The 11,339-nt window shown below is 42.3% G+C and overlaps 1 protein-coding gene across 1 annotated transcript; it reads right to left on the bottom strand.

Moving 5' to 3' along the window:
• Nucleotides 1-7,084: 7,084 nt before the first annotated feature.
• Nucleotides 7,085-10,396, bottom strand: LOC147424382 (pentatricopeptide repeat-containing protein At2g39620-like). The gene has a single exon (XM_086500451.1). It carries the CDS (start codon nt 9,960-9,962, stop codon nt 7,212-7,214), a length of 2,751 nt encoding a protein of 916 aa, XP_086356577.1. The 5' UTR covers nt 9,963-10,396; the 3' UTR covers nt 7,085-7,211.
• Between the last annotated feature and the right edge of the window lie 943 nt (nt 10,397-11,339).

The following is an 11,339-nucleotide window of genomic DNA, read 5'->3' as shown; positions in this document are numbered from 1 at the left end:
CTTGGACCAACAATCCTTCTTGACATGGCCCTTCTTGCCGCAGTTCCAACATTCAAGAACTGACTTTGTGCGTGACTTGCTCCGCCTTGAGCGATCACGAACCTTTTGGTTTTTGAACCTCTCCTTAGGCCTTCCTCTTGTTTCCACTGACAGTGCAACACTTGATGATTCTCCTGTGCTTCTCCTTCGTATTTCCTCGCTTAGTAGAACACCCACAACATCATCAAACTTAAGAGTATTTGTGCCAGAAATAGAATTACTTACAACCATCACAAGGTTGTCCCAACTATCCGGTAGAGATGATAGTATAAAGAGAGCTCGCACTTACTCATCGAAATTGATTTTCACTGATCGAAGTTGATTTATGTTTGTGTTAAAGTCATTTAGGTGTTCTGCAACTGAACCATTCTCTGCCATCTTTAGATTGAACAAGCGCTTCATAAGAAATACCTTATTGGATGCCGATGGTTTCTCGTAGCAGTCATCAAGTGACTTCATCAAGTCCTCCGTGGTCTTCATCTCCGAAACATTGAAGGCCACCATTGACGCTAAGCTTAACCGGATTGTTCCCAGTGCCTTTCGATCAAGGACAATCCATGCTTCATCTGCCATCGTTGCGGGCTTCTTTGCAAGACCGCCTAGTGGAAAATAGAGGTCCTTCTGGTAGAGATAGTCTTCAATCTGCATCTTCCAATGTTGGTAGTTTTTGCCATTGAACTTCTCAATCTTGAGCTTCCCTTCCTCCGCCATAACTCCTACTCAATTCAAGGAATCCTTTCCTTGAGATAATTTAGCTACGAGCAAACCTTGCTCTGATACCAGTTGTTAGGAAATAAGACGTAGCTAAATAGATAATTGAGTAGAATACTTAATGGAGAGAGACAAATTTACATACACAAGATTATAGAGTAGAGTAGAGAGAGAGAGAGAGAGAGAGAGAGAGAGAGAGAGAGAGTACACACGATATACGTGGTTCACCCAATGTGGGATACGTCCACGGGAAAGCAGCCACTCAATGGCTTTAGTACTTCAAAACAAGAAGTAGTTTACAAAGGGATTATACCCTTAATGGAGCTCCCACCTTGCTTCACTCTCACCACCTCACACTCACCTTGTTGCATCAACTTCACACTATGAAATGTGTGTAGAAATGGCCTCCTTTTATAGGCCAAAAGGGTTGCCCTCTCTTATGAGAGACAGCCATGTGTAGCCGCCCTTGTGCGAATAAGTCCAAATCGGACCCTCCAATCCGCCCATGTGTGGCCGCCCTTGAGAAGACAAGTCCGCTTTTGAATTCGGCCACCGGCCATTGAATTCGGCCACCGGCCACCGGCCATTGACTTCCGACCACCGGCCACCGGTCATTGACTTCCGACCACCGGCCATCGGCCATTGACTACCGGCCACCGGCCAACCGACCGGTTGTTTTCCGACCACTTTCCAACCGTCGGCCGGCCATAATATTCCGGCGAAAAAGAATATTCCGGCGAAAAAAAAAGTATCGGGGGCCTCCGCCCCCGAGGCCTCTAAAGTTGCCCCTGATTCTTGTCCGTGAAAATTTTGGTTTCCGGTGAGTGATTTTCCTTCACGCACAATGGCTTCTCCTCATAATGGGGGCCTTACAAATGTGCGCTTTTACCACAGAAAATTACAAGGGTAAATCAAGCTCCATACTTAACATTGGGGAGGTCCAATGGGGAGCCTGCAAGAGCAAATAGCAAGAGGGCTCGCCCAAGAGAGAGAGGGGGCTGATTTTTGCAAGGCATTATCTCACACACACACTCACACAATCTCATGTGTGAAGAAAGAGAAGACTATCTCTTCCCAAGCTTTAATGGAGAGCTCATCACCTACTTCAAGCTTGTGAGATAGAAGCCTACATCAACACACACTTGGCATGTGGATGCAAATCCAACCAAGAACTAAGCTAAGCTATGCTAATATGAGTGATTATGTGAGGAGATGTACATCTTTCTCATAAGATACTCCTTCTTCCTCTCAATCTACTCTCATACCCTCCCTGCTAGCTCTCACCATCTTTGAAGGTGTGTGAGGTCTTGGGTCTGAGAACGGGGATAATTAAAGTTGTGTTCGCTAAGTGTTTTGCTTAGTGCATGAAGCTTTCATCTTCATTGCACTAGCTAGTCTTGAAGGAACACAAAGAATTGTATTGTACAATGTCTCTCTTGATGGGAGAAACCATAATACAAAGCCTTTTGGAGGGGGGACCGGCTCCATGCAAATCCGGTCCTCAACTGTTGTCAATAGCTTAATTTCTCTCTCTTTTGAAAGTATTTTTGATGCTATCTAACTAGGTGTTTTGCTTTTTGTTGCTCTCTCCACCCAAGCACTCTTGTAATTCTCATTAGGAATCTATTCTAGTGAAATGCCCACTATGTTCATGCTAATTTCCGCTACACACATGTTTTTAGGCCATTAAATGTTACAGATTTTATGCCAAAGTTATGTTCCTAGCCCGTTACTACATGCTGACATTTGAAGACGCATTCTACACAGGGTTCTTTACTTTCAAATTCAAAATTTTAGGCCCCGTGATGGAAAACCATTGAGCTAGGTTTGTTGGTTGCACCACAAAGGAGCTCAACGCCCCTATCATTTACAGTTCTTGGACAAAGTTGACAATAAGATATGCATCAAGTACTATGATGCTCTAGATGCACTGAAGAAGCAAAGGAAAGCCTACAAGCCGCCGGATCACTACCCAATCCCCTAAAACTATGTCACAGACGACCCAATCTAGGAGGGGAGGGGGGGAGGGGGGGGGGGGGGGGGGGGGGATGTTAGCACATAGCTAACATCGAAGCCTATATCAATACAGCCTATGATGTGATCTTTCATTTTTTGATCAGCTTGGATATCTATAGCCCTAAGCCCTTGTAATGTTTTAATTTTCAAAGATAATTTGTAAACAATCATGTAATGATGAGCTAGACAGAGTGGGGTTAAAGGCTTCTAGATTGTATCAATGGAATTCTAAGCTCCAAAAGAGAAAAAAAAATTATCTTTTTCGATTGGAACCTTTGGCTAAGGTATAAAAGCCAATTTTTGTAAAACCTAGAGGAGTCTTTTTGCATAATAAGCGATATGACTATTTCTCAGAGCACTATGTACTCTCATGCTTTCTGCTCAGCTTATAACTCCCTCGTGAAGTGTCCGTTTGAAGTATCATGTGGTTCATTGCATTCACAGATGAAAGCTCTTTGTAACATTGTGCTTTCTCATGGGTAAAACTGTGTTTTTATTGTTGCTCACCTATTCCTTAATTTGCTCATAACTTAGGATTTACTTCACGAAACTATATTTTATGCATAGGAGGGGTGTATGGGCATCATTGGTAAGATCTAGGGTGCATTTGGGGCTAAAAAATAGTTAGGTTGAATCTACCCTATAGATAATAAGTGTGATTTTGGCAAGTGGTCGAAACAGGGATTTGAGGGCATGGACATGTGTCTTTAGATGTAGTCTATCCATCCTATAAGTTTCGTCTTGTTTGGACTTTGTTTGCTTGGTGAACTGTTGAGATTTTTTGCGGTGTCACAGTTACAAATTACTGCCTAATATGCAGTAGAGTAAAGATTTGAGTAAGATTGGGATTGAGTGTGTTTTTCAAGGGATTGGAAATTTTTCATAGCCTCCATGCACTAATCGAATCGACTCCGTCCCACTGTATGCCATTTATGTTCGTGGTTCTCATTGTCAGTACAATAAGATAGCAAGGCTTGGCATTCAAAAAGCCCCACATACACGGTCAACCTGGCACACTTCCAATAATAGAAAACACACATATGGCACTTTAGTCCCTACTAGATTCCATAGCAGTATTGTTCTTGATGAAAACTTCCCTTTCCCTTGCCATGGGTTGAAAGGAGACTCTCTCAACATATTTTCCATTGTCTAGGCCACAGTCATGCATTCAAATTTCCTACTAAATCACTCTTATTCTGCCATCAAAGACACTAGTTTGGAGGACTATGATGTTGATAGAGGCCTCAACTTGCTTGATTCCATGAGGCAATGGCCATAAGACAATGCGAAGGAAGACTTATCAACAATGGCAATGGGAAACACACCATCTTACAAAGGGAAACGGATGAATGGCTACTGTAACTGCCCTGGGGGGGTTAACTATACGAAGATCATGCATTCAAGAGGTTTTTGTAAAACCCCCTATTCTACATTTTTTTAATGTCTATAGAGACCCCCTTATGTACCAATTTTCTTGATAAAAATACCCATTATGTACGAAATTTTCACTTTTCCATTTTAAAATACCCTGATGTATGTATAACTTCTATAACTTCATAAAAGAAGTTAACCCCTTCTGTTGAACTCACATGCTAATGTTTATATTTTTGAGTGATCTCCCGAGTGACCACCCATCTTGAAGCATAGACAAGCACTTGTAGCTTGGGTTTGTGGTAGATAGAGACCCATTATGTACCACTTTTCTCAATAAAAAAACCCCTTATGTATGAAGATTTTCACTTTTACATTTTAAAATACCCTTATGTATGTATAGTTTTATAACTTCATAAGAGAAATGAACCCCTTCTCTTGAACTCACATGCTAATGTTTATTTTTTTGAGTGATCCCCCAAGTGACCACCCATCTTGAAGCCTAGACAAGCACTTGCAGCTTGGGTTTGTGGTAGAACATCAACTTGCACATCAAGGAATCCAAGCATTGTAAATGCTCTTTTGCCTTCATTTGTCAGGGCATCCAGTAAGAATGAAGGCTGTCAAGAGGCACCGAGAAATATGATAGGATTCAAAAAAGGGAATTAATAGGATAGCATAAGTAGTTGATGTAATCTCTATGGGAACTTTAGCTACCACAACCATTACTTAGCATGCATGACAACAACAGAACCATACCTTAAGAGTGTTTTAAACAAGTCCAAAAGGAGGGCATCATGCCATATGCATTAACCTATGTGGGAATCTACAAAATTTGTGTTGTGATCTAGCCCTTGACATCTTTCCAATCCATGATGAGATTTCAAGGCAAGGTTTGCTACAGCTTACTGCAATGTTAGGTGGTGCTCTTGTGGACATGTATGCCAAATGTGATGCTTTCATCCAAGCACAGTGTCCTTCTCACAATGTTGTCTCTTGGAGTGCATTGATCACAGGATATGCTCAAAGGGGGACAACAGGATTTAACGTATTTTGGAAAATGCAAAATGAAGGCATTTATCCACTTGCGATAATGTATATTTGTTTCTTGAAAGCATGTGCTATGATTGCAGCCATTGGCAAGGGGAAGCAGATCCATGATCACATTTCAAAGAAAGTATTGTTGAAGCACAATAGAGTACTAGGTAATGCGCTTTTTGGCATGTATGCCAAGTGTGGTGCTCTTCACAAGGTGCATAGTGTCCTAGGGAAGCTCCTCTATTGCAATGTTGTTTTGTGGAATGCATTGATAATTGGATATGCCTAACACACACAAGTCCAACAATATTTAGACTGTTTTGAGAAAATGTTGCATGAGGGCATCCATCCAAATTAATGGCCTATTTGTGCATCCTCTAAATGTGTGCTGGGATTGGATCCATTGATAAGGGAAATCATATCCATGATGAGATCGGGGCAAGGTTTGTTGGAGCATGATTTAGTGCTTGTTGTATTTCAGTATAGTGTCCTCTCTCAAGAACAACGTATCCTAAAAAAGTTCCCTTCTTGCAATGTCGTTTCCTTGAGTGCATTCCAAGATATGTTAAAAAGAGTCAAGTTGAAAAAATGTAGGGGAGGTCAAGAAGCAGAGACCTATGTGTGCATCCTAGAGAAGTGTCCTATTGCACCCATTGACAAGGGAAAGCAAATACATGACGAGATTTTGACATAGGGCTTGCTAGAGGATGATGTTTTGTTGGGTAATGCTCTTGTGGAAATGTATGTCAAAAATCATGCTCTTTGCCTCGCAAAAAGAGTCCAGGACATATATCCTCTCATGGAGTGCTTCAATCAGAGGATATGTTTAAAGTGACCAAGACCAACCAGCTCTGGAATGTTATGAGTACTATCTACCAATCATTAATTCTCATTTTAAAACCTTATGAGATAGTACCTTTACCTTCCCTTACTCACCTAGTTATTAGTCACTATTGCAATATTGCATACTATTCAAACACAAGTAAAAATTTGTATTTCTTTGCATGTAATTCATTGTGTGCGCTGCTATTTGAAATTGCATACCAACTATCTCTCTATCTCTCTCTTCCCTTTTTGTTGCATATACTACTCGGTATTTACTTTGTTTTAACAATTTTCAGAACTTCCACTTTCAGTTTAGGTTGAAAATTTGGAACTTACACTTTCAGTTTAGATTGAGTTGTTTATTTTCAAATCAATTTTTGAAAATAACCCAAAAAGAAGACTACCATATCGAGTTAGGGCATCAAACTAGTGTTAACCTTTGCTTATTTGCCCTTGACTTCTATTTGTACGAGGATGATAGGAGGTGACCACTTTCATTAACGTTTGTCTGAGGACATTTGTTTTTGTGAAGTAATCTTCGTGTTACAAGTTTTGTTTTGTTTTCGAATTCGGGTAGGGCACACCCGGCCACTCCCCTCATACACCAAAAAAGTATACAAGAAGAACGACCAGGACTATGCACCCAGAAACCGAAGGCAGACGCTTTTGTCACTAGTTTCCTCTCGTGTTACAAGTCAATTGCTCCTTTCTCCCTCCACCCCCAATTCTGGAGCAAGTATGACTAAAAATTGGAGCCAATAAGGATGCTCAGTTACTAAATGGGGAAACTAAAGAAAAGGATTTGAATAAGGTTGAACGCATAGGCAAGGCTTGAATAGCCATATGACTATCCAGTGCACCACTTCACCGTTGAGAGAGTCGCGGTCTACTCTCGGACTTCCGTCATTGTATGAGAGTAGTGCGTATGAAACTGTTGCTCTTATAGTTTCAATGTTTTGCTGCATAAACTAGAAGCATGCTTGTCTCTACATCATCGATGTCACAACATATCCCTATTTACAACAAGGTGAAGGTTCACCTTGGCATTCTAAAAGAATGAAAGGAAAGAAAAGTCGTCAAAGGCTGTGATGAAAACAAAATTTCAACTACCACACGAAATGCTAGCTCCTATCAGTAATGGAAATATAAAATTTCAAATGTCCACCTAACTCTCTTCTCCTCTTAAGGCTTCCTTGAGAAAGCTAATAAACTCACACATAGCCCTCAGAATCACAGTCTTCCTTGAATAGAGCAAACCATCCCTCTTTGGCAGTGTATAGAGAGCTGTGCATTGTGCAATGTCTCAAGATGGATGTATATCCAACAGTATTCGGTTGGAATGGCATGGTTTGGAGCAAGCCTTGCCCTTCCTTCACATAACCCATACGACCCAAAAGGTCAGCCATGCAGATATAATGAGTAAATATTGGCTCGATGCCATGCCAATCCCTCATTGTTTGAAAATGAAACAGAGCTTCATCCTGCTTGCCAGCATGACTGCATGCTGAAAGAAGAGATAAAACTGTAATTTCATCAGCCTTCAACCTCTCTCTCTGCATAAAGTGAAAACCATCTAAGACAGACTTGATGTTACTTTGCTGGGCAAATGCTGTGAATAAAGTGTTGAAAGTAGCAACATTTCGTGTACCTAGCTTTGTAAAGACATGCAGTGCATCTTCAAAACAATAGAACCATGTATACACGTGGACTAGCATGTTACCAATCAGGAGGTCCTGGTCGAACCCAGCCTCCACAATATGTGCGTAGATTTGCTTGCAATGTCCAAAAGCCACCATTTTGGAGCACAGCTTTAGCATGCAGACAAACGTCGTCGGATTAGGACTAATCTCTTCTCGAGTCATGGCACGGTACAGTTGAAAGACCTTTTTTAAATGCCCATCTGGGATTGCGCCCTCTTTCTCGTTGACGCAGGACTGACCCGCCGCAAGATGCCCACTCCGCACATAGCCAGATATCATTGTATTCCATATCCCTGTGTCTCTGAGGTTGATTCTGTCAAAGGTTTTCTCTGCATCCTCCACCCCACCTGATAAAAGGTACATGCATACAAGAGCTTCTCCAACATTCACATCCACCTCCAGACCACTTTCAACCATCTGTCCATAAATGAGCTTGCCTGCCTGTGGAGTTTCCAGCTTGGAGCAGACTTCTAGGATACGAGAAAACACCTTGGCATCAGGTTGGATGTCATATGATTGCATCCGCTGAAAAAGTTGAAGGGCTTCTGAAGCAAGACCTTCCCGAGCACATAGAGAAATCATTGTGTTATAAGTGACATAATCTGGCCTAATCTTCTCAACTTGCATTCTGTAGAAGAGCGAAAATGCTTTTTCAGTGTGTCCATGCTGAGCGTAAGCATTGATTAATGAGTTCCAATTCACAACATCGTGCTCTAGCAGGTGCTCAAAAACCCTCAGCGACTCGGTCAAACATGTGCATTGCCCATATCTGCTAATTAAGTTGCTTGCTACAGCTCCATCCAACTCGAACCCAGCCTCAACTATGAACGAGTGCATCGACTTCAAGTCTACAATGTGCACACATGCATTCAGAATTGAAAGGAAAACAACAGAGTTGGGTAATTTACCTTCTTCATTCATTTGCCCAAATAGCTGGAAGGCCGTCTGTACATGCCCATGTTCGGCACAGCCTGCAATCATAGCACTCCACGTAGCAGAAGTTCTTTCTTTTGATGTTTTGAATATTTTGCAGGCACTTTGAATGTCCCCACACTTGGCGTATAGATTGACAAGCACATTGGTGAGGAAAAGATCCACCATAAGGCCCCTACCCACAACATGGGCATGAACCTGCTTGCCTAGCTTTAAGCTTCTTGTATATGCACAAGCTTTAACAATACAGGTAAGAGTTGATTGATTTGACTCTATCCCCTGCTGCTGCATTTGATCATGAAGTTGAAAGACTTCTTGAACAGACGCATGCTGGGTGGTCTCGGCCGCAATCATTGCATTCCATTCGACAACATCTTGCTTCTGCAGTTTCTCAAAAATCTTGCGAGCATCATGTAGCATTCCATATCTCCCATACATGTCCACAAGAGAGCTCCCTACAAATGTTTGAAGCTCATCACCAGCCTCTGTAACAAGAGAATGCATCCACATTCCTTGTCGTACGGCCCCAAAGGATGCCCATGCTTTTATGACACTCACATGTGTGACTTGGCTCAGCTCAGCACCTGTGGATAGCATCTTCTCAAAAAGAGAAATCGCATCCACAAAATGTCCATTCTGATAGTACCCATGTATCAAAGCACTCCATAAAACAACATTTGGCTTCAATTGTCTATCCAAAACAAGTCGCGCGTCATGTAGCCTATGGCAGCATACATACAAATCAATCAGTCCACTCCCAACATAGTCCACAGTCTCAAACCCCCACTCGATCACATGGGCATGTACATGCATGCCATACGTAAGCTCTTGGTCATTCGTGCAAGCTTTTAAAACTGCAACAAATGTGTGGCTGTCAGGTCTTACTCCAATTAGATTCATGTGACTATAAAGATGTAGTGCTTTTGCGCTTTGGCCAAGCATGGCATTTGCAAAAATTATTGCACTCCATGCATAAACGTTGGAACACCTAGGCAGGCTACTGAAAACACGATTGGCTTCCTTCACCCTGCCAAATTGACCATACATACGAATGCAATGCGTACCCAAGAAAGAGTCTGTTTCAAAGCCTTCATTGGTTATAACATGGAATATTGTCTCACCCCTTTCTAGGCAAGTGCAACGTTGCAAAAAAAGATAGCAACCGGCCTTTGAAATATTTAGCCCAAACTCACTCATTGCAGCAGAGGAAACTGGCCCTTGTATGGGTACTACAAGATCACAATACCATCGAATTTGCCAGCAGCATGCCTGCAGGCATGCGCCGCTGGGATCTTTGCAACAAACGAAGGTGTCGATCGCTTCTGTCATTCATGAAATGCTTTGAATGCTTCTTTGCGAGGCAAAACGCCATCTCAGACGCACAAGAGTCCTTGTGCACACGATTGCTATGGTTGTCAGCTGGCCAAGTTGCCGCCCGCTGCTTATCATGCGCTCTACGGGGCCACCTCCTGTGCCGACCCTCACCCCTCAACATAGGCCAAGATTGCAAAGCACGTGCTGTAGCGGGGACCTCTGGCTTCTTCAGCGTCTTGCAATTGTGAAGACGCACAAGCATCCTTTCCCGTTCCGATGATGAGGTTATCACCATCCTGTCCAACATCCAACCTGCTGCTTCCCTTGCGCGCGTGGGCTGGACGCAAGGACGTCTGCAGCCTGGCCTCTGGGTATAGTTTTTTTTTTCACAGAGAAAGGTAATAAATTAAAAGAGAACACCCCGACCGTAGTGGCTGGGTAGCCCTCAAGGAGAAAGGAAGTTAGTAAGTTACCAAGGGGTTAGGGGGGCTTGTCAACCTTCGGGCTGAGTACATCTTAAATAGGGTGGCAGACCATTGTTGCCAACTAGTGTCCTTGAAGATAAAAGACAATGAGCTTAGCATGGCATCCTTCATACAATCTAGAGCATTCTTATTTAATCTCTGAATTTCCCCTTCTAGAGAAAAACAAGGGTCTGCCAGTCTGTCTTGAAAATAGGCTTCATTCCTAGACAACCATATATTCCATAGGTAGGCAGCCATCCAACAGTTCCATAGGGCTATGTCAAGATTATTTATCAATCCCAAGAGAAAATTTTTGGCATCGAGAGGAACTGTGAGCAGAGTCTGTGATCTTCTCTGAATGACTTTAAGGCTTTGTTGATTGTAGGGGCAGAAGAAAAAGAGATGCTCCAATGTCTCTTCACTTCTTTTACATCTTGGACAGTTTCCTCGCACTTTGAGGAATCTTTTTGCAATAGAACCTACCCGCAAGGCTCTATGGAGGATCAACCACAACAGAAAACTAGCTGTAACTGCTTGTGGGAATGCCCAAATACATTTGAATCTATATTGTCATTGTTTTTTGCTCCAATTGATCTTCCATCTCTGATTGAGATTTTGTTTAGCTTGTCTGACATTTCTGATCTGGAGTTGAACTATTTCTAAATCAATAGAGAAGTCCCCTTGAGAGCCTGAGCCTGAGGGCAAGGCTTTGTGCTGATAAAAACTGTATCCAGTAGTTTATTGATTGTGGTTTGGATGTCCTTTGTGATAGCCCTGGACAAACCAAAATCAATCATTAGAGAATTAGTTGTTTGCCATCTACCATCCTTACAGACATCCTTCTAGGCCTTGAAGGCTATGTGAGCCCTTCTTGTAATGCTCCAATGATATTGTGAGCCAAGTGTCCAATCCAGATAGAGTCCTGTAA

The sequence above is a fragment of the Adiantum capillus-veneris genome, chromosome 25, assembly GCF_014529385.1.
Source record: "Adiantum capillus-veneris isolate H3 chromosome 25, ASM1452938v2, whole genome shotgun sequence".
In the NCBI taxonomy this organism is placed as follows: Eukaryota; Viridiplantae; Streptophyta; class Polypodiopsida; order Polypodiales; family Pteridaceae; genus Adiantum; species Adiantum capillus-veneris.
Note: the sequence above shows the minus strand (reverse complement) of the source record. Positions and strands in the feature narration are given on the sequence as shown.

Excerpts from the sequence above, each read along its gene's own strand:
- LOC147424382 (XM_086500451.1), bottom strand. The coding sequence starts at position 9,962 with ATGACAGAAGCGATCGACACCTTCGTTTGTTGCAAAGATCCCAGCGGC.